This window comes from Heptranchias perlo, chromosome 2, assembly GCF_035084215.1.
Source record: "Heptranchias perlo isolate sHepPer1 chromosome 2, sHepPer1.hap1, whole genome shotgun sequence".
NCBI lineage: Eukaryota > Metazoa > Chordata > Chondrichthyes > Hexanchiformes > Hexanchidae > Heptranchias > Heptranchias perlo.
Window position 1 is genome coordinate 32,116,566 of NC_090326.1, and position 27,171 is coordinate 32,143,736.

The following is a 27,171-nucleotide window of genomic DNA, read 5'->3' on the forward strand; positions in this document are numbered from 1 at the left end:
CCTCACTTTCTCATCATTATTGTCGGGCTGATTTAGTGATTCCACACTCCCAGCAAACCGGATGGACATTCATAGTCAGTGCATGCATGACTTGCCGCAATGCTCACTCTCCAAGTGCAGGACCGCAGAACTGGTCCTTCTTCCAGTCCTTCACTTACTAAACTTATACTATGATAACAGTTCTCCTTTTGTGCATTATGGTTAACAGTAATTGCTGAAATTATTGAGTTCAAACATAAAAATACAAATAAAAGTTGTGTACATACCATATCTAATGCACAGTCTGTGTTTGACAAATCCAGATGAGCAATAGCATTTGGCTGTGCCAGGAAATTGTACAGGTTCTGTAAAAAAAACAAACAAAATGCTACCTAGTTTTATTAACAGCAACAACTTGCATTTATATAGCACCTTTAACATGGTAAAATGAACCAAGGCACTTCACAGGAGCATTATCAAACAAAATCTGATGCTGAGCTACATAGGAGATATTAGGACAGGTGACCAAAAGCTTGGTCAAAGAGCTAGGTTTTAAGGAGCGCCCTAAAGGAGGAGAGAGAGATGGAGAGGCGGAGAGGTTTTGGGAGGGAATTCCAGAGCTTAGGGCCTAAGCAGCTGAAGGCACGGCCGCCAATGGTGGAGCGATGAAAATCGGGGATGCACAAGAGGCCAGAATTGGAGGAGTGCAGAGATCACGGAAGATTCTAGGGCTGGAAGAGGTTACGGAGATAGGGAGGAGCTAGGCCATGGAGGGATTTGAAAAAAAAGATGAGAATTTTAAAATCAGCAAGCACAGGGGTGACGGGTGAATGGGACTTGGTGCGAGTTAGGATACAAGCAGCAGAGTTTTGGATGAGCTCTAATTTACAGAGGTTGGCAAAGTGGGAAGTTGGCCAAGAGAGAATTAGAATAGTCGAGTCTAGAGGTAACAAAGGCACGGATGAGGGTTTCAGCAGCAAATGAGCTGGGGTAGGGGCGGAGAAGTGTGATGTTACGGAGGTGGAGGTAGGCGGTCTTGGTGATGGAGAGGATTAAAGTGTAATAGTTACATTTTAATTCTAGTTGAAAAAGCAAAGCTTATCTGTAGTAAATTCAAGTGCCAGTCCAAATTAAAATGATTACATCTATTCAATCACTTGAATTTGTGAAAGGCGAACACTGAGTAAGTGTAAGAGATAAGCTGTCACTTGAAGGACCAATCTATTGAAGCTGTGACACATCATTGGCTGGTCATTCTACTTGCCACCAACCAACAGTTCACATTACCCATGGAGCTCTGCCAACAGCTGCACAACAGATACAAAACTTTAGTTATTTACCACCATCAATCCTCAATGGGCTCTTTCGGTTTGCACTTGAAAATATTTCTAGGCGGTGGGCCAGAATGTGCTGAAGAAATAACGCATGACACGTTATTAATGTGCAAATCGGCCAGCAACTCGCGGCGAGGAAGAGATACCCTGCAAATTGCCACAAGTTGCGGAATGATTTGTGCCAGTCCGCAAAAACGGCTTCTCACCCTCAGCCTCCCCATGATTTTCATGAAATTGCCGCATTTTCATATTAATTGCCCATTAAACTTGCCACAGAAAGTTAAGTTTAGTAATTAATAGCACAAATACCCTTTTAACAAGATGATAATTGTTAATGACTGCCAATCAATCTCTCTGGCCCAGAAAGTGAACAATTAAAAGTGTGGAGTCTCATTCTTTCAGGTAGTGAATTGTTGTTGAAATGTCAATTTTTTTTCTTACTTTTCCTGTCTGTCTCTTTTTTCTCTCTCTTTCTTAATCCAATCTTTCTTTCCCTCTCTTTACCTGATTTAACATTGAATTCACCCACTCAAAATCACCCTTCTTTTCAGTCCTCCCTCTGTTTATTTCTTAATACTTAAATCTCATTGGCTAAGGAGGTACACTGTTTGTCCCGTTGTTCACTAAGGTCCCAGATGTCCCGTTTCCCTCTCTGCACCGTTATCAACTTGCACTTCCAGCAATTTACGGTGCAAAATATTTTTGAGCTGAAGGGTGCCGGAAAAAGTCTAACTAACCGGACACACCGTGAGATGCCCCGCCCCGGCAAATTCTGGGCCAATAAAGTTCCATTACATATTTGTGCTTTTACATTTGAAATCTTCCTCAGGTTCAACATCACAGACCACTCCTGTATGTGACCCTACATTACTTATGACCTGAAATGTGCCTTCACTTGCCCAATATCTAGGTGAATCCAACAGGCCCTGAGGTCAAAGAGAACTCTTCTCCCTGTATTTTGGCTTATTGAATTTAATATGTGCCCTCAGCTGATTTTCCTGATTTCAGTAGATTGAATAAATCAAATTTTTGGAACTTTAAACAGATAAATTACCACTGTTAAATACAACTGGATTTACAGTAACTATAGACTTTACTTCTCCTCCTCAGAATATCAAACAACAAAGGCACATCTCCTGTACTAACCCTCAATTGTAAACACTGAACATGAAAACAAGTTCCCTGATAGGATTAGATGCTACAACAGAGTCTTTGTCTTGCTCCATCCCTAATGGCTTCAAACTGATAGTTGACTGGAAGAAAGTCTGCCTCACATATACCATTCAAAACCCTTTGAAGAGATATTGGAACAAAGGTTTTTTTCCCCCCACAGTATTCAAATAGCGTTTGCCCACACAAATACAACTGTTAATCAAAGATATAATGTAAGGAATCTTACAACACCAGGTTATAGTCCAACTGTTTTATTTGAAAATCAAAGATATACCACAGATAAAAATATCCACTGGATACAGGTCTTTGAACGGAATGGTTTGATCTACCACCTGAAATCAAACTACCCTGTCCCACTGGTTACTGCTGTAACAATCTAATCGTCAATTATCCACTTGTTCACAGCAACCTTCTGGAACACAACAGAGCAATCAGCAACAGAATTAACAATTACATATGCACATCAACCCATTTATATCTTAAATACCGAATGGACTGGCCATTTTCTATAACTGAACCTGTGTTTTTAATCCGGTATGTAGCAAAGCTGCAGTCAATAATACCAGAAGTACTTCAGTTTGTCACATACACATTACAGTTTTCTGGTTAACTGTGTTAATACATTGCTAACTGCTTCCTTGTCACGGGCAATGTTTCCCCACTCACCTTGTAAAACTGCTGCAATCACCCCTTCCTTAAAAAGGCCTCTCAAAACCCCTCATCACCTCCAACTACTGTCTCAGGTTGCTAACCCTCCCAGATCGTCCAAGAATCTCGTGGGTACCGTTGCTAGCAACCCAGGAGAAAAGTAGAGTTCACTTTTTGCATTTGAGCCTGTGTATTACCTTCACTTGCTCGCTTGCAGCCTCCCAGTTCTTAGAATTTATCGCATGACAGCTGCTGGCACAAAACCACGAGCAGACAATTAACACAGGGCACCCAACCGTTATAAGGTAAATGCAACAACTGCAATAACATTTGCAAACTCTGGGTAAGAGTCATGTGATCAGACATCACTTGATCTAACCTCCAGGAATATGTCCAGTGTTGCGAACCCAACTCCCGGTTTATCTTTAACGCCTATTTCCTAACCAAGGCTCTTAAATGCATCATCGCCACCCAACTCTGCGCCCACTTCTCCTTGCTTGAATCCATTCAGTCTGGCACAGAAACTGCCCTGGTCTAAAGTCACCAGCAACATCCTTTGTGACTGTAATTAGTGATATTATCCATCATTGTACTCATGCACCTCCGCTACAATCAACCACACTATCCTCCTGCACTCTCTACGTCAATGGTGCCGATCTCACGTACTTCGTTTCCTACGTAACCCCAAGTTATAGTCCAACAGTTTTATTTGAAAATCACAAGCTTTCGGAGGCTTTCTCCTTCATCAGGTGAGTGTCGACACTCACCTGACGAAGGAGAAAGCCTCCGAAAGCTTGTGATTTTCAAATAAAACTGTTGGACTATAACCTGGTGTTGTAAGATTCCTTACATTTGTACACCCCAGTCCATCACCGGCATCTCCACATCATGTAACCCCATCCAGCTAACATATCTTTTGCAATGGCTTCTTCTCCTACACGTACCCACATAGTCATATCCGTTCTGCTCCAAGGTTCCATTTTTTGCCTTCTTCAATTAATCGATGTGTTACCTCTCAATGACATTAGGAATATAGGAATCATAAGAACATTCAGACTCTCAAGCCTGTTGCGCCATTCAATTAGATCATGGTTAATCTGTACCTCAACTCCATTTATACACCTTTGTTCCATATCCCTCAATACCCTTCCCTTACGGAAATCTATCAATTCCAGTCTTTAAAAATTTCAATTGACCCAGCATCCACAACGGGGAGAGTGATTTCCAGATTTCCACTTCCCATTGTGTGAAAAAGTTCTTCCTGATTTCACTCCTCAATGACCCAGCTCTAATTTTAAGACTATGCCCTCTTTTTCTGGATTTCCCCCACCAGAGGAAATAGTTTTTCTGTATATACCTTATCGAATCCCTTTATCCTTTTAAAAACATCAATTAGATCACCCCTCAACCTTTTAAACTCAAATAAATACAAACCAAGTTTACATAACCTGTCCTCTTAATTTAACCCTTTATGCCCTGATATCATTTTTGTGAATCTGCGTTGTACGCCTTCCAAGGCCAATATATCGTTACTGAGTTTCGGTGCCCAAAACTGAACGTTATTGATAGCGGGCACACAGAGCCCTTGCAGACAAGGCGTGTGGTTCCTGTTGCACCCTTTCGTCTTCCTCCACTTCATCTTCCTGCTCCACTACCCCCTCCTCCCCCCCACCCCGCCTCAGCCTCTTCCGCCTCAGCCTCCTCCTCCTCCTCCTCCACCTCAGGTCTTCTCCAGTCATTGGTGGCAAAGGCTGGTCCCTCATGATGGCGAGGTTGTGCAGCATGCCGCACACCATCACATATCTGCCCACCCACTCAGGGGAGTACTGCAGGGCTCCTCCAGACCAGTCCAGGCAGCGGAAGCATTGTTTAAGGAGGCCTATGGTATGCTCTATGATGTTGCGTGTGGCAGCATGGCTCTCATTACAGGCCTGCTGTGCACGTGTGCGTGGGATCCTGACTGGTGTCATGAGCCACGATGTGAGGGGATAGCCCTTGTCGCCCAGTAGCCAGCCTTTGACTTGCCGAGCTGGGTGAAAGATAGCTGGCACATTGGACTGCCGCATGATAAAGGCATCGTGATTGCTCCCAGGGTAGCGGGCATCGACCTCCATGATTCGATGCGTGTGGTTGCACACCAGCTGCATGTTGAGGGAGTGGAAGCCCTTTCGGTTGGCGAAGATGGCTGAGTTGATGTGCGGGGCACGCAGGGCAATATGTGTGCAGTCAATGGCACCCTGCCCAATGGGGAAGCCAGCAATTCGAGCGAACCCCCGTGCTCGTTCGTTCTGCTTGTCTCTGTGGAGAGGGAAGGTGATGAACCTGTTCCTCATCTGATACAGTGCGTCTGTGACCTCCCTTATGCAGCAGTGCACTGCATACTGCGAGATGTTGCACATGTTGCCAGCAGAGGCCTGAAATGCTCCTGAGCTGTAGAAATTCAGCACCACGGTGACCTTCACAGCCACAGGCCCTCCATCTGATTACACATCGGTGTCCCTCTCAGCTCACTGCATAAATAAAAACCACCACCAAATGTAAAATCAAAGTCTTTTATCAATGAATAAATGAAATTATGCAAACATAACAGAACTATTCACCCTTATGCATTCCCTTAGTGCCTTTTGTTCGTGTGCATTTACCTATCCTAGTGCTCCTACGAGGTGCTTCCCCAGTGGCTGGAGCATGGGTGGTGGGAGGCTGTTGGCCTTCAATGGAGGAGCATGCAGATGGCCTTGGAGGGCGACCTCGAAGAGCTCTGGGCTGGGAGGGCCTGGATTCAGAATGCACCATCTCAGCATGGGCTGCAGCAGACTGGCCTGGCTGGCCGATAGGCAACAACAGGGGCACTGGCAGGGTGGCAGGGGTGGGATCAGGAAGGCTGTCGTCCTGAGAGAGGACAGCAGGTCCGACTGCCATGGTGCCACTGCCACTCTCCCGGGGCAGCGCCTTAGCAATCCTGGTGATCAGCTGGAGAACGGATTGCTGGAGTGCTGTGATGCCCTGGAAGCCCCATTCCACTGTGGTCCCCAGACCTACGACAGCAGCAATCTGAGCTTCCAAGGCAGCAGTCTGAGCTGCAAATGCAGCAGTCAGACCTTGGATGGCAAATGTATGTGCTGCAATGGAAGTTGTGACATTAGGCATCAGACGCTGCATCATGGTGGGTTCCATAAGTGCGCTGATGGAGGTGACCACCGTTCCATGTTGGAAAGGATAGGCTCCAAGCTCTGCACAAAGCCATGTGCCAAGTTGGAGCTGGACTCCTCCATGCTCCTTGACATTGTGTGCAGGCTTTCTGGCAGGTTTTCCAGTGCCCCAAGCATTAGGTAGCATATTCCCATCAGCCATCTTCTGTAGCCTGGCCCATCAAAGTCCTCATCTGACTCCTCTGCAGCAGAACTAGTGAGTGACCTCGCCCTCCGGTGAGCTGGCACCTGTGGTAGCTGCCAGTTTGTGTGACTTGTGAGTGGTGGTTGTGTGGCCTGCAAGTGTGGTATTATGTGCAGGTGAGATGCAGCATGCCGATTGCCGCATTGCGTGTGGATGGGCAGTGTTTGTTGGTGGGTGGGTGACGGGGAGTGTGGTGCGTGGAGTAGTTGGTAGGATGTGCCACTTGACACTTGCATTCACTCACCTTGACCACTCATGTCAAATCATTGAACTTCATTTGGCACTGCACCCACGTGCGCCACAGCCTGCCAATGCCTGCGGAGCTGCAGTCTGGAGGGTCTCCGGCCACCCTACGGGTACATGTTGGCCCTCCTTTCGTCCACGCCTTCCACCAGGGCCTCCAGAGCATCATCAGAGAAGCGTAGAGCCCTCTCTCATGCTGGTCGTACTATCCTCGTGGCCATCCTTCCCTCCTCCAAGTAAGCTGGCTACCTGCCATTTGAAATGTGCACTTGCACCTTTAAGAGGTGCAGGCTGCTGATGATGTGCGCTGTGCACGCCCCATTTCCCTCATTCTCCGTACAGCCTCTCAGCAGCACAGGTAGCACTGGCTGCACGGAGATATCATGATAATTAGCAGGCAGCACGAAGTTCACATACTGCCTGCGTAGGGTCCATCGGGCGCGGGGTACTAGCGTATCACGCTACCCCCACCCGAAAATGACCCTCACTAAATTTTTCTCGTATCATTCTAGAGAACTGTCCTGAATAAATTCTAGAAATTTATTGCCTTTACTACTTAAGCTGTTCTGCTTCTCCCAGAAAATTAAAATCTCCCATCAACCACATTGGCTTTTGTGATATGCCTTCTTGATTTCCATATTTATACATCCCCCCACCACATCACTACTATCAGGAGGTCTATAGACAACTCCTACCAGAGTGTTGCATCCTGTCCTGTTCCTTAAATCTACCCATCGTGTTTCCACTGCTCGATGAACCTTACTAAAATCCCTTCTTTCTACTGAAGTAACTGTGTCTTTTATCGATATTGCTACTCCTCCTTCTTTTGATGAATAAGTATTTAGACATAGCACAGTATAGTGACTTGACAGGAGCAGGAGAGGACTAGTGACAGAAAATGTATTTATTTTATTAAAATAATTAAAATTGCACAAAATATAAAAGGAAAGAGATTGAAATTAGAGAAATTCAGCGCTGAAAATAAAAGTGACAATTTTATTTCAAAGATGAAAGCTTCGTGAATGTGACTTTTGACCTCAGTAAAATGTTAAATACACTGTATATAAACTCTCCTGGGTCATTTGATTCCAAACTTAGTCAAACCACAGATGACGTTAATGGCTACATAATAGTTATTTGCAGTGGCACTGCACTCTTAACGCAATGCAGCACATGTTATTTTCATATTTATTTGTCACACCTCAGGCACACCCATTTTGGACAGGTTTTCTAATTTAACTAGTTCAAGTCCCATGGCATTGCGCATTGGTCAAAAGAACAGGGCTACGCAAGGACGCATTTGGAAAGTGGTAAACAAGCATGATTTTGCTGAATTTCAAAGAGCAGGACAAAGATTTTTTTTATTCGTTCATAGGGTGTGAGCGTCGCTGGCGAGGCCAGCATTTATTGCGCATCCCTAATTGCCCTGGAGAAGGTGGTGGTGAGCCGCCTTCTTGAATCGCTGCAGTCCGTGTGGTGAAGGTTCTCCACAGGACCCCCAGGATGTTGATGGTGGGGAATTCGGCGATGGTAATGCCGTTGAATGTCAAGGGGAGGTGGTTAGATTCTCTCTTGTTGGAGATGGTCATTGCCTGGCACTTGTCTGGCATGAATGTTACTTGCCATTTATCAGCCCAAGCCTGGATGTTGTCCAGGTCTTGCTGCATGTGGGCATGGACTGCTTCACTATCTGAGGGGTTGCGAATGGAACTGAACACTGTGCAATCATCAGCAAAAGTCCCCATTTCTTACCTTATGATGGAGGGAAGGTCATTGATGAAGCAGCTGAAGATGGTTGGGCCTACGACACTGCCCTGAGGAACTCCTGCAGCAATGTCCTGGGGCTGAGATGATTGGCCTCCAACAACCACTACTATCTTCCTTTGTGCTAGGTGTGACGCCAGCCACTGGAGAGCTTTCCCCCTGATCCCCATTGACTTCAATTTTACTAGGGCTCCTTGGTGCCACCCTCGGTTAAATGCTGCCTTGGTGTCAAGGGCAGTCACTCTCACCTCACCTCTAGAATTCAGCTCTTTGGTCCATGTTTGGATCAAGATTGTAATGAGGTCTGGAGCCGAGTGGTCCTGGCGGAACCCAAGCTGAGCATCGGTGAGCAGGTTATTGGTGAGTAAGTGCCGCTTGATAGCACTGTCGACGACACCTTCCATCACTTTGCTGATGAATGAGAGTAGACTGATGGGGCGGTAATTGGCCGGATTGGATTTGTCCTGCTTTTTGTGGACAGGACATACCTGGGCAATTTTCCACATTGTCGGGTAGATGCCAGTATTGTAGCTGTACTGGAACAGTTTGGCTAGAGGCGCGGCTAGTTCTGGAGCACAAGTCTTCAGCACTACAGCCGGGATGTTGTCGGGGCCCATAGCCTTTGTTATATCCAGTGCACTCAGCCGTTTCTTAATATCACGTGGAGTGAATCGAATTGGCTGAAGAATGGCTTCTGTGATGGTGGGGATATCGGGAGGAGGCCGATATGGAAGAGACAAAGCACAGCAAAAGAACAGATAAACAGGCAAGATAAAGTATCATAATATGCTTGAAAATGTTGGAAAGTGCACTAAATTACGTGCCAAAAAACAAAATATCCTGCCCGGTGTAGGGGGGGGTCATACAATCAGACCTTCTAGAAAATAAAACTATCACCAGCGCTCATTTCTCTATTCAAAAACTTCTAAATCTGTCATTGCAAAAATTACACTTTTTCCCCCCTATATAATACAACTAATGGAATACTGCGTATAACTGCAACTTAAATCATGACAAGTGTACATCCCACTGCACTCCCATTGTAATGACTTATTTTCGAATGTCATTGCGTTTCAGTTTTCACAGAAAAACTGGAATGCAGAATGTGATCCCAAAACATCTACAAAAATCCCAAACTGTGATAAAAAGCAATTTAACTTATTTAGTCACCAAGAAACAGTGGCCATAGATCTTTATTAAGGGTTTTTTTCAGTTGTACATGTTTTTGTGTTGTCAAGTTTTTGGAAGGCATTAGTTACCTTTTCCAAGTATGTATAACTAATCTCCCCTCACCAGCAAAACTTAATACATGGCAAGTGAGGGATGACAAAAAAATATTTGGCCCATTGAAGCTTATACCTGCAGGACATACAATGAATTGAACTCTACCAGAGTGTACGAAAAGAAACTCTTGAATGTTGATTTTGTATTTTAGTCCATAAAGTTCAATTGTACTGCATTATACATGAATATATTGCATATTGGCATTAAGACAGACACAGCATAGAATTAATGTTTTAATCAACAAACCTATAATGAAAATTTCAGCACAACAATATAATAAAGCTAAGAAAGTCACCAAGTCTTCTTCGGCAGCACCTCCCAAACCCGTAACCTCCACCATCTAGAAGAACAAGGGCAGCAAGTGCCTGGGAACACCACCACCTCCAAGTCACACACCATCTTGATCTGGAAATATATCGCCGTTTCTTCAATGTTGCTGGGTCAAAATCCTGGAACTCCCTACCTAACAGCACTATGGGAACACCTTCACCACAAAGCCTGCAACAGTTCAGAATGCCCACCAGCACCTTCTCAAGGGCAACAGGGGAGGGGCAATAAATGCCACCTTTGCCAATGATGCCCATATCCCGAAAATGGAAAAATAAATGAAATCCAACATACCGATAGGTCATCTCCTCGGAGGAAATTCCCTGAGAGGTCAAGGTGTGTGAGAGTGTTAGGAATTTGCTGGTTGGCACTCAGCGACTGGGCAAGGCTGTTCACCCCTGTAATAATGCAGAGCACACAAAATAAACAGTTATCCAAATTTTCTATTGGACATTAAATAACTCGAACATTTCACACCAAGTGTTTTATGTAGCTATAGGCGGGGTTGGTCATCTCTTTGCTCGCTGTGGAATGGATTAATAACTAGTTAGCCCAATTTTTACTTTGATGATGCTGTATAGTCAATTCCTCTTTACCATTGTTTTTTAAAACCTTTTTGCACTTACGATTCTGAGATCAAAATGTTTCTCATATAATTCAATCCAGCAGTCTGGTGTGACCGAACAATTAATAGTTAAACTTTCAAGCGTGCAACCTTTAGGAGTTAGGCATAGAGGCCTTAAATTAGCATTGCCATACTTAGCCTAATGTAATTTAAATCAAACCATTATCAAATTAATGTTAAAGGAGATAGTAACATTCAACATTTTAAGATTAAATCTTTCATGATTAAAATATATGCTACAAATTTTCATGTAAATCTAATTTCAACTGTGCCAGGGGATAGTTTCTTGGCTGCAGAGGCTTCCAGAGATCAGCATCAGCATGCTTTTACGATAAGTGCACAATACTTGGCTGTGCCATTGTTTCTTTCCCAAGTCCAATGTCATATTCAACACATCCGGTGTGCTCCTTTATTCTCATCTCTTTGGCCAATCTTTCTGTTAATCTGTCCTTGCCTGACACAGTGTCCCATTTTCATTATTTACTCACCAAGTGCAGTTGGATTTTTTTTTTAACGTTAAAGGCGTGCTATAAATGCAGGTTGTTATTGTTATTCCCCACATCATCTACAGTTATCTTTAAATAGTTTTAAAGTTCCTTTTAGCTGGTTTAGGCATTTTTAAAAATCTTTCATTATATTACAGAAGTGGCTTGTCAGCCAAGAACTCAAAGCAAGCACCTCATTTGCATCTTAAAAAAAGAAAAGCTCTGTAAAGTCCTTACATACTAATATAACAGATATCAACAGCTATCCCACATTTCTATACATTGTTCTATTTATGCACTAATATAATCATGTACTAAACATCCCAATTTAAAGGGAAGCTTTCGTGTAGAGTTCAATTAAATGAATGTGTACATTTATCCATACCTCGGTCCTGTACACTTCAGCAGAGAAAACACTCCAGAGTAACGTGATGAGGAGGATGCCCCTGCAGTGTGTGCACTTCACATAAAAAAGTTGCTTTTTAGTGACTGACATTTAAAAAAAAATACCAAGTACTTTGAACATAACGAAGAAACTTCTCAAATATAGTTTTCATGTAGACCATCAATAAGAGAACCTTCACATTCTCAAACTGTGCAGACATGAAAAAAAAATCCTTTTGCTACACATCCTGGTGTATCTGCTCTATTAAAAATGCATAAGAACATCGGAGCAGGAGTAGGCCATACGGCCCCTCGAGCCTGCTCTGCCATTCAATAAGATTATGGCTGATCGTTGACCTCAACTCCACTTTCCCGCCCAATCCCCATGTCCCTTGATTCCCCTGGAGTCCAAAAATCTATCGATCTCAGTCTTGAATATACTCAACCACTGAGCATCCCCAGCCCTCTGGGGTAGAGAAATCCAAAGATTCACAGCCCTGTGTGCAGAGCTCTACCAGAATGCACTGTGAATGTACTTTAAAAAAAAATTAACACTTAAAGCTGTACCAGTGTTAAGTGCATTCATTGTGATTACCCCTGAATGAAAGCTCTCCTTCAAGAGCTTGGTGAAGCCACTAAGACGATCTCACAGTTTTAACTTACTAAAATCCAGCTTTCTCAATTCTGTTCCTGTTCCTGACCATTTTTCAAAAGCAGCTTTTATATTGTGCTTGTGGTATTGGCTCCCAATGTGTGGCTCTTCTCCATAGGTTGTAACCCAACTTGCCAGAATTCAGAGACCAAAGGCCAAGAAGATGTGGTTAAAAACCAGTCTTCCTGGCTGCCAGCCTTAGTGAATACCAGCAACTTTATTTTTGGGTTGCAGCCCTCACATTGGGAATCAGGGCCATTGGAATTGGACTTAACGCAACATTAAAGCAGCTTTTAACATGTATATAACACCTTTAATGTAGTAAAAGGTGTGAAGGCGCTTCACAGGAGCGATTATCAAACAAAATTTGACACCAAGCCACATAAGGAGATATTAGGAAAGGTGACCAAAAGCGTATTCAAAGAGGTAGGATTTAAGGAGCGTCTTAAAGGAGGTGAGAGGGGCGGAGAGGTGAAGACGTTTAGGGAGGGAATTCCAGAGCTTAGGGCCTAAACAGCTGAAGGCACGGCCACCAATGGTGGAGTGAGAGAAATCGGGGATGTGCAAGAGGCCAGAATTGGAGGAGCGCAGAGATCTCGGAGGGTTATAGGGCAGGAGGAAGCTAGAGAGTTACAGAGAAAGAGAAGGGCAAGGCCATGGAGGGATTTGGAAACAAGGCAGAGATTGCGGGGAGGGGGGTGGCGGCGGCGGTGGGGTCGGTGGTAGGGAGAGGGCAAATTCCAGAGCTGAAAGCATGGCCATCAAAGGGGCGGTGAAGAGTATGGGGAGCCACACAAGAGGCCAGAAACAAAGGAACGGAGTTTGGGGCAGGGGGGTTTACAATAACTTGCATTTATACAGCACCTTTAACGTAGAAAAACATCAAGGCACTTCACAGAAGTGTAATTAGACAAAAATAAGCACCGAGCCAAAGAAAGAGATAGTAGAAATGGGGTCAAAAATTTTGGTCAAAAAAGTGGGTTTTAAGGAGAGTCTTAAAGGAAGAGAAGGAGGTGCAGAGGAGGAGAGATTTAGGGAGGGAATTCCAGACCTTCGGGCCTAGATGGTTGTGGTCTTCCGCAGCAGATCAGCTGAGGCAAGCATGGAGACGGGTGATGTTACGGAGATGGAAGTAAATAGTCTTTGTGTTGGAGAGGACATGGGGTGGGAAACTCAGCCAAGGTTGCGAACAATCTGGTTCAAACCGAGAAAGAGGCCAGGGACGGAGATGGAATTGGTGGTTTGTGGCAGGGGCCGAAGACGATGGCTTCAGTTTTACCAATATTTAACTGGAGGAAATTGTGACTCATCCAGGACTGGACATCGGACAAGCAGTCTAACAACACAGAGGCAGCAGTGGTGTCAAACTGTAATTACACCCTCCTGCCAGTGGTGGTGCTATGGCATCTAATTTTTCTCTCTCCGCTCTTCAGCCTCGCAGAGAAACATCATTGGGCCAGATTTTGCTGAATAAATAACGGCGTCTAAATGACGCTCACCGATATTAATGCGCAAATCGGCCAGCAACACGTAGCGAGAAAGAAATACCCCACAAGTTGTGAATCGCCACAAGTTCCTGGACAATTTGCACTGCTCCGTGGTTAGGTTCGCGAAAACAGCATCTCACGTTTAACCTCCCAGTGATTTTCATGAAGTTGCTGCATTTGCACATTAATTGCCCATTAAACCTGCCACAGAAAGTTAAGTCTAGTAATTAACAGTGTAAGTGCCCTTTTAACGTCTTGAGATTTGTAAATGACTGCCAATCAACCTCTCTTGCCCAGAAAGTGAACAATTAAAAGCTTAGAGTCTCATTCTTTCAGGTTGTGAATGGTTTTAAATTTTAAAAATGTCAAATTTTAAAGTTTAAAAAATGTTTTTTTGCTTTTCCTTTGTCTTTTTTTTCCTCTCTCTCTTAATCCAATCTCGCTTTCTCTCTATTTCTCTTTCTGGACCTGATTTGACATTGAATTCACTCACTCTAATTCACCCTCCATCTCAGTCCTTCTGTTTATTTCTCAATCCATTAATCTCATTGGGTAAGGAGATACACAGTTTGTCCCATCGTTTACTAAGGTCCCAGGGTGCTCTGTTTCCCTCTCTGCACCGTTATCAGCTCACACTTCCAACAACTTTATGGGCAAAAAAATGTTAAAACCTAAACGTGCAATTGTAAGTCTAACTAACAGGGCACGCTGCGAGATGCCCTGTTCCAGCAAAATCTGGCCCGAAGTATTTGGGGTGGAAAGAAGAAAATCCTTTCCATGTAAAATTCTAGAGGGTGCAGTGCAGAATTGCATTCAAAACTGAAATTGCAGCACTGGATGGGAGTCTTGGCTCGGACCAACAGGAACTACAATTTACGGCAGTCGGTTAGGTCACTGGTGAAAAATAGCACAGGGTACTCCACAACGTGTGGCTCACCTCCTGCCCCCTCAAAGTCTCTCCGTCACCTACTAGGCTCAAATCAGGAGTCTGATGGAGTACTCACCACCCTCCTGGATGAGTGCAGCTGCAACGCAGGAAGTCTGACAGAATGCACGTGTCAGCTTTAGTGCAGTTGTAGCTCTCAAATCTCTGAATCAGAAGGTCATGGATTCAAGCCCCCCACTCCAGGACTTGAAAATGTAATCTAGGCTGACACTTCAGTGCACTGTCAGATTTGCTGTCTTTTGGATAAGACGTTGTCAAGGCTCTGTCTGTCTCTGCAGGTGGGCCTGAATGATCCCTTGGCACTATTCAAAGAGGAGCAGTTGTGCTCCCCTGGTATCCTGGCCAACAATTAACCCTCAACCATCACCACTAAAACAGACTATCTGATAATTTATTTCAATATTGTTTGTGGGGCCTTGCTGTGCGCAAATTGGCTAATTTGTTTGCCTACATTACAACAATGTCTACACTTCAAAAATACTTCACTGGTTGTGAAGCCATTATGGAGGTCCTGAAATGTGAAAGGCACTGTGTAAATGCAATTACTTGCTTTCATCCAGGGCATAGCAGTCCACTTGATTGGTGCCCCTGCCATCAGACTCAACGTCCACTCCCTTCACCACCTCTGCTGCAATACGGCTGCAGTATGTATTATCTACGCACTGCAGCAACTCACCAAGCTTACCTCAGTACCAGTTACCAGACCCGTAACCTCAAATCACTGATACGGACAAGAGCAGCAACATCATGGGAGCATCATGTTCTGCAAATTCTTGGACATATATTGCCATTCTTTCATTGTTGCTGGGTCAAAATCCCTACCTAACACCATTGTAGGAACAACATTACTGCAAGGATTGCAGCAGTTCAACAATGTCCACCACCTTCTCAGGGCAACCCAGGGATGGGCAATATATGTGGCCTTGCCAGTAACACCCACATCCCAAGTCCAAAAAAAAAACACTCTTGAAACCAAACAATGATCTCTTGGAATGCAGCAGTTACAAGCCTTTTTACTCCATAATGAAGAGATCGAGACACACTTTTATAAGAAACCATTTACCCCAACAAATTTCAGTTTGAAAGAAGGCTCCATTCAGAAAAGTGATGCACATCTTACATAGGCACAGAAAAAAAGATAAATCATTTACTGTAGAGAAGACATCTGAATGGAGTTGAAGTATTTTGTATAATAATAGAAATGTTTGAGATTGGACCCTACTCCGTTACTTGGATAAGACGCAAAAGTAGGGGGGAGGGGCTGGCAAATAACAAGGAGGACAAGATTTGTTAGAAGAATGGGCAATCAGATGATAGATGCAATTTAATTCAAATCAGTGCAACTTAACATATCTTGGCAGGAAAAATAAGGATTAGGATTGTACACTCAGATGAAAGACTGAAGCATGTGCAGGGGCACAGACTTATGGGTGGACATATATAAGAACATAAGAATTAGGAGCAGGTGTAGGCCATACAGCCCCTCTAGCCTGCTCCACCATTCAATCAGGTTATGGCTGATCTTCAACCTCACCACCACTTTCCTGCCTGAACCCCCTATCCCTTGATTCCCCTAGAGTCCAAAAATCTATCAATCTCAGCCTTGAATATACTCAACGACTCAGCATCCACAGCCCTCTGGAGTAAAGAATTCCAAAGACTCACAACCCTCTGAGTGAAGAAATTCCTCCTCATCTCAGTCCTAAATGTCCAACCCCTTATCCTGAGACCATGCCCCCTAGTTCTAAACTCTCCAGCCAGGGGAAACAACCTCTCAGCATCTACCCTGTCAAGCCCCTTCAGAATCTTACATATTTCAATGAGATCACTTCTCATTCTTCTAAACTACAGAGAATACAGGACCATTTTACTCAATCTCTCCTCACAGGACAACCCTCTCATCCCAGGAATCAATCTGGTGAATCTTTGTTGCACCGCCTCTAAGGCAAGTATATCTTTCCTTAGATAAGGAGACCAAAACTGTGCAAAGCACTCCAGGTGTGGTCTCCCCAAAGCCCTGTACAATTGTAGCAAGACGTCTTTACTCTTGTACTCCAATCTCCTTGCAATAAAGGCCAACATGCCATTTGCCTTAGTAATTGCTTGCTGTACCTGCATGGCAACTTTGTGTTTCTTGTATGAGGACACCCAGACGTCTCTGAACACCAACATTTAATCGTCCCACCACTTAAAAAATCTTCTGGTTTTCTATTATTCCTACCAAATTTAATAACCTCACATTATACTCCATCTGCCACCTTCTTGCCCACTCACTTTACCTGTCCATATCCCTTTGCAGACTCTGTGTCCTCCTTACAGCTTACTTTCCCACCGAGCTTTGTGTCGTCAGCAAACTTGGATACATCACACTCAGTCCCTTCATCCAAGTCATTAATACAGATTGTAAGTAGCTGAGGCCCAAGCATTGATCCTTGTAGCACCCCATTAGTTACAGCCTGCCAACCTGAAAGTGACACGTTTATCCCTGCTCTCTGTTTTCTGTCCGTTAAGCAATCCTGCATCTATGCTACTATATTACCCCCAACCCCATGAGCCCTTATTTTGCGTAACAACCTTTTATGTGGCACCTTATCAAATGCCTTTTGGAAATCCAATTTTACTACATCCACTGGTTCCCCTTTAACTATCCTGCTCTAATAAACTCTAATAAATTTGTTAAACACAATTTCCCTTTCATAAACCATGTTGACTCTGCCTAATCATATTATGATTTTCTAAGTGCTCTGTTACCACGTCCTTAATAATGGATTCCAGCATTTTCACGACGACTGCTGTCAGGCTAACTGGCCTATAGTTCCCTAATTCATTGAAAGTGTAAGTGCCGGTAGGTAAAGTCACAAAAATGCCCAACAGCATTTTGGGCTTTATAAATAGGGCACAGAATACAGAGTTAATGACAAATATGTGTAACGCAATGGAGTAGTATGTGCCGTTTTGGTTGCCCCATTATAGAAAGGATATTAGAGCCATAGATTGTACAGTGTAGATTCAGTGACATGTTATCAACAATGAGAAATCACAATTATGAAGAGAGACTTGACATTATTATGAGGAGTGGGGTTTTTGCAGAGTCATTATAACATAAAACATTTTACCACAATAAGTAGTCGAGGCAGAGACCATTGCATCTCTTAAGAGAAAAGTGGATAAATATTTAAAACAGTGGAAGATACAGGGCTCTGGGAGAAAAGAGCAGGGCAAATTGGTTTAGTTTTGTGTTGCTCTAGCAAAAAGCCGGCACAGACTTTGTGCGATAGTGTAAAATGGGTGATAGAGAATCGGCAGCCCGTTTTACATCTCTCATGATTTTCATTTCCACTGAAGTCAGATCCTTAGCACAACCTTCCCTTTATATACTCAATGGAAAGAACGGATATATAAAATTTCACTGTACCTTTGGGTGACAAGGAGGTTTTAGACATGTTTAAATATTTCAGTCCCTTTGGAATTTTGGCAAATTGGCTGCTCAGAGAGGACACGCCTAAAAAACAAAAACAGTTATTAATTCTTATTAGAAAATGAAGCAATTACGTAACACCATTTTAAAACTAAACTCTGACTAAGAATAAGAACATGTCAACTCAAGGTATGGAGTTTTATTCCATTCAAATTATACTACAGTCCCCCTCTATGTAATAATTCAATGATAGAAACCAGCTAAGACATGTAATTCATACCAAGACAAAATTTCTTAGAATAATACATCTCATATTTAAAAACAGAATGTAATAAAAAAATCCATTAAGAGGTACATTATGCTCAAAGAAAACTAACTGAATGCCTTTATTGCAATGTATCACAATGGAATTTCCGACAATCAATTATTAGAAAAACAAACTCTTTCCAGTACAGCGTATTCTTCGAGGAAATTGGAGCAGGCAAAAGTATTTATCAATAAGTACCAATAGCTATGGAAACAGTGGGGGTGAATTGGTCTATGGTGGTAGTGCAAAACAGGTGATAATGAATCAGCAGCCTGTTTTACATCCTGCCTAATGGAAAAGGGAATCAAGCGGGGTGGAAAAGGGATTATTGTTTCGCTATCGGACATTTTGTAAAACCGTTGAAGACAAATTTCACCCCCTAACAGTCCAAATTAGTAACTGTAGAACAGCACATGTAGGAACTTGTCATCACTCTAGGACTGTAAGACATTAATGGAGCATCTTTATAAAAATGTATATTTAACAAGTCATCTGAAGTTTAGTCTTTTTGTTAGACTATCTCAAGCACTAGAATCAAAAATGGTACAGAAGTCACTGAATAGTGTTAAATTCACACCAATCCAAACTAATTACAGAATAATTATTAGGCCTTAAAAATAACAATGGGATAACCTGCCTCTTAGCATCGGAGAAAGGAGGAAATATATAATGTGGAGAAAACAAGGCAGCACAAATTATATATGTGAGACATCCTGAGCACAGGATGAACAACAATGAGCAAAAATAAATGAATGCAACAAAAGAGCAGTGAGAATGCGTAAATAGGTGACAGCAAGCGGAAAAAACCTGGGCAAATAAAGGAGCATATATGCCTGCAGGAAAAAAAGTGATGAACAGCACGTGAAAGAACAAACAAATGACAGCAAGCAAGGGAGGGGGAAAAATACAAATTAGTGTGAGATTGAAAAAGAAAAAGAAAGCAGTACAAGGATACACAGAAATAAGCGAAAGTTCTATAGGCAGCTTTTTAGCACATTAATGACAATGAAACTCAATGGCTACACAGTGATTTTACGTGCAGTGGCTGTACCCATCCATCCAAAGTTTATAAACACTAATAAATTGCCCATGTGTTGCCCACTGTTAGTTGATGGTTATGAGTTTTTTTTTATAAACAAGATGGCAACGGAGTTGGGAGATAAACCTCAGAAATTCACTCCAAAGAGCTGCAAAAAGCCAGTTATAACATTGTGACCATTGACATAACAAAATAGAACGGGAAATGTTGGCGAAGAGATTTATAATGGTAAATCTTGACAGCAAATCATGACCAAATATCAAGACAACAGGAAATAATATGTCCATCACCAAGAGTGGCTCGGTAACACCACGACTGACCGAGCTGGCAGAGTCCTGAAGGACATAGCTGCCAGACTGGGCCTGCGGCAGGTGGTGAGCAAACCAACACGAGGGACAAACCTACTTGACTTCATCCTCACCAATCTACTTGTCGCAGATGCATCTGTCCATGACAGTATTGGTAGGAGTGACCACCACACAGTCCTCGTGGAGACGAAGTCCCGTCTTCACACTGAGGACACCATCCAACGTGTTGTGTGGCACTACCACCGTACTAAATGGGATAGATTCAGGGCAGATCATGCAGCTCAAAACTAGGCATCCATGAGGTGCTGTGGGCCATCAGCAGCAGCAGATTTGTATCCCAGCACAATCTATAACCTCATGGCCCAGTATATTCCTCACTCTACCATTACCAACAAGCCATGGGATCAACCCTGATTCAATGAGGAGTGTAGAAGAGCATGCCAGGAGCACCAGGTGTACCTAAAAATGAGGTGCCAACCTAGTGAATCAACAACACAGGACTACTTGCATGCTAAACAGCGGAAGCAACAAGCTATAGACAAAGCTAAGCGATTCCACAACCAACGGATCAGATCAAAGCTCTGCAGTCCTGCCACATCCAGTCGTGAATGGTGGTGGATGACCAAACAACTAACAGGAAGAGGAGGATCTGTAAACATCCCCATCCTCAATGATGGCAGAGACCAGCACGTGAGTGCAAAAGACAAGGCTGAAGCATTTGTAACCATCTTCAGCCAGAAGTGCCGAGTAGATGATCCATCTCGGCCTCCTCCCGCTATCCCCACCATCACAGAAGCCAGTCTTCAGCCAATTCGATTCACTCCACGTGATATCAAGAAATAACTGAGTGCACTGGTTACAACAAAGCCTACGGGCCCTGACAACATCCCAGTTGTAGTGAAGACTTGTGCTACAGAACTAGCCGCACCTCTAGCCAAAGTGTTCCAGTACAGCTACAACACTGGCATCTACCCGACAATGTGGAAAATTGCCCAGGTATGTCCTGTCCACAAAAAGCAGGACAAATCCAATCCGGCCAATTACCGCACCATCAGTCTACTCTCAATCATCAGCAAAGTGATGGAAGGTGTTGTCGACAGCGCTATCAAGCGGCACTTACTCACCAATAACCTGCTCACCGATGCTCAGTTTGGGTTCCGCCAGAACCACTCGGCTCCAGACCTCATTACAGTCTTGGTCCAAACATGGACAAAAGAGCTGAATTCCAGAGGTGAGGAGTAACTGCACTTAATATCAAGGCAGCATTTGACAGAGTGTGGCACGAAAGAGCCTTTGTAAAATTGAATGGGAAACAGGAGGAAAACTCTCCAGTGGCTGGAGTCATACCTAGCACAAAGGAAGATGGTAGTGGTGTAGTTGGAGGCCAATCATCTCAGCCCCAGGACATTGCTGCAGGAGTTCCTCAGGGCAGTGTGCCAGGCCCAACCATCTTCAGCTGCTTCTTCAATGACCTTCCCTCCATCATAAGGTCAGAAATAGGGATGTTCGCTGATGATTGCACAGTGATCAGATCCATTCGTAACTCCTCAGATAATGAAGCAGTCCATGCCTGCATGCAGCAAGGCCTGGACAACATCCAGGCTTGGGCTCATAAGTGGCAAGTAACATTCGCGCCAGACAAGTGCCAGGCAATGACCATCTCCAACAAGCGGGAATCTAACCACCTCCCCTTGACATTCAACGGCATTACCATCGCCGAATCCCTCACCATCAACATCCTGGGGGTCACCATTGACCAAAAACTTAACTGGACCAGCCACATAAATACTGTGGCTACAAGAGCAAGTCAGAGGCTGGGTATTCTGTGGCGAGTGACTCACCTCCTGACTCCACAAAGCCTTTCCACCATCTACAAGGCACAAGTCAGGAGTGTGCTGGAATACTCTCCACTTGCCTGGATGAGTGCAGCTCCAACAACACCAATCAGGACAAAGCAGCCCGCTTGATTGGCACCCCATCCACCACCCTAAACATTCACTCCCTCCACCGCCGGAGCACAGTGGCTGCAGTGTGTACCATCCACAGGATGCACTGCAGCAACTTGCCAAGGCTTCTTCGAAAGCACCTCCCAAACCAGCGACCTCTACCACCAAGAAGGACAAGGGCAGCAGGCACATGGGAACAACACCACCTGCACATTCCCCTCCAAGTCACACACCATCCCAACTTGGAAATATATTGCCGTTCCTTCATAGTCACTGGGTCAAAATCCTGGAACTCCCTTCCTAACAGCACTGTGGGAGAACCTTCACCACACGGACTGCAGCGGTTCAAGAAGGCGGCTCACCACCACCTTCTCGAGGGCAATTAGGGATGGGCAATAAATGCTGGCCTCGCCAGCGACGCCCACATCCCATGAACGAATAAAAAAAATATGGACAGGAAATACGTGTCCTCTACAAGATTTTTAATACATAGATTTACGTGTCAGCCATGGCTCAGTGGTAGCACCTTGCCTCTGAGTCAGACGGTTGTTGGTTCAAGGCCCATTCCAGAGACTTGAGCACATAATCTCAGCTAACACTCCAGTGCTGTACTGAGGAAGTGGTGCACTGTCGGAGTGGTGCCATCTTTCGGATGATACGTCAAACTGAGGCCCATTTGCCAATCAGGTGGATGTAAAAGATCCCATGGCACTATTCGAAGAAGAGCAGGGGAGTTCTCCTGTATCCTGGCCAATATTTATTCCTCAACTAACTTATGTCACTGCTGTTTGTGGGACCTTGTTGTCCCTAAATTAAGCTGCCATGTTTCCCTCCATTACAATAATGAATATATTTCATAAGTACTTCATTGGCAGTGAAGCACTTTGGGACCTTGACATCGTGAAAGGTGCCATATAATTACAAGATCCTCTTCTTTTATGTCCTTTGCTCAAACTTCAATGCTGAGTGAGTTTTTTTTCCACCATTGTGTTCCACACAAATTCAGCTCTTAAAAAACGTGGAGGGTACCACACTAGTTCGGGTGTATTATGAGAAATAAAGGACCTTTATTGCAAACACTCCAAAACTGACTTCTACTGGTGAGATTTTACTGCACCCTGTACTATGCTTATATGAATGTCCATGAACCTATTGGTATACTGTAAATTATGAGTAGTCTCAGTATACGCTCATTAATTTTTACCACTCAGGATAGCCTTCTCCTATTAATTGACTACAAGCAGTCCTTTGGCTCTCCACTTCTCAAACTTAAACCATATGAAACCACATAAATCTTGGTCCAAATGAGAAACATTTCAGATGCATACTCTTGCAACTGTTTTTCCATGCGAGAGTATAAAATAACATTAAACCTCTTCTGTTGCTGCTTCAGTTCATAGGCAAGAGCATTCATTTCAGATATAAAAAAAAGATAACTCCCCAATGGCTCAACACGTCTATTCTTTGAGCAGCTGAGCTGCACAGACCAGGAAGGTCCCAGGTTTCTGCTGAGTTGGTTTATCTCAATTTGCAGGGGTGGGGGTGGGGGGCACTATAATTGGCTTCAGTTGGATTCAGGGAGGGGAAATTCAGCGAGCATTACCACTCGTGTTGATTATCCAGCGACCCCCGTTGAAGGTGAAGATGCGAAGCATATCGGCTATGATGCCCACCCTTGCAGTGGAATAGTCTGCTTAATACTTTCTACACTTGGACAGAAAGAACGTCCACTTGGGTGACATACCAGGGGCGACCGTTGCCTCCACCAAGGAGTTCATGCATTCAGAAAGAGGAGAAGAATAATTGGCGAGAAAATTAAAAAGCAATTGAGAATGTTGAGATCAATCAGCATCTGAAATATAGATTAACATTTTATGTTGATGAAATGTTCTACCTGAAGCATTAAACTAGGTTTCTTCTTTCTGATAGTGACTGACTTGCTGTGTATTGTTTTTATTACTTCTTATAGACATTAAATTTAAAAAACTAATCCCATGAAAAGAAATTACTGCGCCCCAGGGTAAATCTAACGTTAAACTCATGTCATCCTTCTGAAACAATTAATGTTACAATTACCTGTTACTGTGTCGTGCATAACCTCAGGTACTCTGCATCAAAGCACAGGAACTATTCACAGTAGGGAAGGAAGGTACATTCCAATAGTTTTTGAAAACCTTCAGAATTTGGAGATTCCCACTAATCTCTTGATGAAGCTTAACATAAACCCTTGGCTTTTGCAGTGTGTGATTCAAGCATGTATGAAACATCAAAATTCTCACAATAAATTGGTAATCTGAAACCACACTATATTAACTGATTTGATCAAATCACAAGAGCTACTTGGCATTTTGATTTCTTTACATTACTCAAACAGATTACCAACAAGAACTGTGCAGTCCACCAAGTGAGAGGATAATCTTTAGGAATGCAATTAAAGAGGAAGAATTTGCAAAATGACAAACTTTGTCTTACCAAATGTATGTTTAATTGTTACTGGCACACACCGAACAGGGTATTTGCATGAAAACACTTGTACAAGTCTACAGATGCAATCTATGCATATATTTAAGCAGGAGGTTCTGGATATCACCAGTCAGTTCCAGGTGCTGCAGGTATAATACATTTTTTAATGTTTGTTTCCTGTTTATATATGCATTTAAAAAATGAATTTAACTGCAGTTTGTTTTCTTCATTAAGAGAGACCTGCAGTTACATTTGCTGTAAAGTGCTCATTCCCATTTCAAGATTTTATAAAGCAGTTTCCCTCAACGGTTTTACAGCATTAGGGTTAGGGTTAGGGTTCCTGGAATCAGACCCTGTCTATGATAATCCAGAAGCTGGATCTTTTCACAGTGGTGCAAGCCAGAGATTTCAGAATGGATTAAATGTAGTCTTGCAATGCCAATATCTTCACTTTAAAAATAGTGCACTACTAAACAGATCAGAGTTTCAGGCCAAAACATTACAATCTGAATAAGATCAGTGAATATTAATAGTACTAGCACAGCATACAAAAGTAAACAGTCTATGATGACTGTCTGTCTGGTATCCCATCCTGGGAACCTTTTCTATCACCAGGGTGCGAACTGCTATGGGAGATACTCATCGACTTCTCATAGTTTCTTAAGCAACAACCTAAATGTTAAGCTAAAACATGTTGTATCTTTATAGCAATATAGCATGAATTAAAACAAAATCCCTTCCAGGCCACTTAGGTAAACGCTGCAAAATGTTGCACATGTTTTGTTTACTGTCAAAGGGAATTCAGTTTTATTCTTCTCCCATCACTTTTGATATTTTCTCCCAAGCATCTTCTACAACCCGAATGCTAAAAATTTTCAGAACATTTCTGTTTTTTAACCAGTTATTCTTTGAAGTCAAGATTTCCAGGTTTATACTATTTACAAATATAGAATGGATGGCCAAATGACAGTAAATAATAACAAATAACTAAGAACACTTTACCAGTGCCTCATTTGTATGCATGTATGAAAAGCTTTCTTTCTCTTCATGCTTCACATGAAGCCATTTGGCAAAGACTGAACGATAAGCAGAATGAAATCAGCGGTTCTGAATTTTGTTACAATGCTTGACACAAAAACAAAGCAAACGTATCTTGAGAAGCACGAGTTTTATACAAACTCTTCCATATTTAGATATTGTTTAAAATGAGAGGGGAGATGAGAGATCTGGCAAAGTTTTATTGTGAACATGTTCTCTCTAATTTTTGTTGCTCAAACAGAGTGAATTTTTAGCATCTTGTTCCATACCAATTCACCTGTTAAAATCCTTCCAGCTTAAAAGATGCATTGCTAATATCAAGTGGAAAGAACTACATAAAACAATTAGTTCAAGTATGTTGCAGATCAGTTGTGTTGAGGGATTGTATAAATATGAATTTTGCTGTACAACATTTTTGCTGTTCTTAGATTGGCTCAGAGAAACCTTTCCATAATGGCTGCAAATTGGTCTGTGCAACTACATTATGATCACTGTTCATACAAGATGTACACAGATGTGAGGTAAGGGAAATAAATGTGATCAAAGGAAGATAACAAGATCAAGATGAACCAGAGGTATAAGCGAGCACAGGTTGGAGAGTTAGCCGACAGTGCTATAGCCCAATCTCTAATCCTGGGGTAGAGCCTCACAAAATTACCTTACAGAGTCGAGGTAGGATATTATAAGAAAAAAAAAGAGGCAGAGGCTTTTAAACTTTATTCTTCTGTTGACTTAATTTTATGCATAGTATTTAAAATCTTCGGTTTGTTATGTTATGGTACATGGAACATCACTCAGGCTGAGAATCCACTGGTGGTCCTTTGCAGCATCTGGCATAGCAGCATTATTAGAGGCCACAACCATTCTAAAATAGAAGCTTAATTCGTCGACAATGAGTCACTATTCTAAAGCACAGTTCAGTATATACAAATAAACAAATTACTAAAGTTTTCTCAAGAAGTTGAATTGGCCATTTTTTTTTAAAAAGTATAATATTTGAAGATTGACACAACATTGTACATTGCACGTGGACATGAAGCAACATAGCGTGAGAAAACCACCGGTTTGATCTTCTCCACTCAGCTCCCACCTGAGCTGCACCAAGCAGAGATCACAGAATATCAGGTGGGGTTGTCCTGCACTTATGCCTTCTCATCCAACAGAAGGGAGATTTAGTCCACCCTCTCAACAGGTGAAATACAAGTGCAGGCAGAAACAAGGTAAAAAGCCTACAGATAAACTATAAATGAAGCATGATGGCAGATCGCCTACCTCTGTCCTCCAGTGGGTTATTGGCAAGGTTGATTGTGTGAAGTCCTAAGTTGGGATTGTGAGCTAGGGCACTGGCCAACTTCTGTGCAAAATCCCTAGGAGGAAAGAAAAGAAACCGTGTAAAGAAATGTACTTGAACAGTGATCCAGAACCAATTAAAACAAACATACATAAGGATCAAATGAGTCGCAGGCCAGTACCTGAATATGTATTACACGTGAACATTACTGTTCAAGCACAGGCACAAATCTGCTTCAGTCTGGAGTCATATCACCAGGTCAGTTTTTTTTTTGTCTGATTACGCTCCTGGGAAGCACCTTGGGACGTTTTACTATGTTAAAGGTGCTATATAAATGCAAGTTGTTGTTTTTGTTGTTGTTGTCAGGGGGGGGGATAGTTAGGTCCTTTCTTTTTGGAGTTGGTTGTTGCATGGTACCTATGTGGCGTGAATGTTACCTGCACCACGTCAGCCCAAGCCTGAATATTGTCCAGGTATTGCGGTAGGCTGGCAGCTGTGAATGGAACTGAACGCTGTAAAAAGTGATCAATGAAAAGCCCCACCCTTGACATTATGGCAGAGGAAAGATCATTAATGAAGCAACTGAATGGTTGGGACAAGGATGCTGCCCTGAGGAACTCTGGCAGTTATGTCGTAG

At 43.1% G+C, this 27,171-nt stretch overlaps 1 protein-coding gene across 3 annotated transcripts in view; it reads right to left on the reverse strand.

Annotated features, from left to right (window-relative positions):
• LOC137336684 (F-actin-uncapping protein LRRC16A-like) overlaps window positions 1–27,171 on the reverse strand; it is a 371,070-nt gene that overhangs the window by 184,576 nt on the left and 159,323 nt on the right. For all 3 annotated transcript variants that reach the window (XM_068001680.1, XM_068001681.1, XM_068001678.1), the window contains exons 11-14: window positions 26,516–26,610; window positions 18,140–18,226; window positions 10,440–10,543; window positions 267–344 (exon numbers count right to left, since the gene is read on the reverse strand). In XM_068001680.1, coding sequence (XP_067857781.1) covers window positions 267–344; window positions 10,440–10,543; window positions 18,140–18,226; window positions 26,516–26,610 — 364 coding nt within the window. The remainder of the gene's footprint in view (window positions 1–266; window positions 345–10,439; window positions 10,544–18,139; window positions 18,227–26,515; window positions 26,611–27,171) is intronic.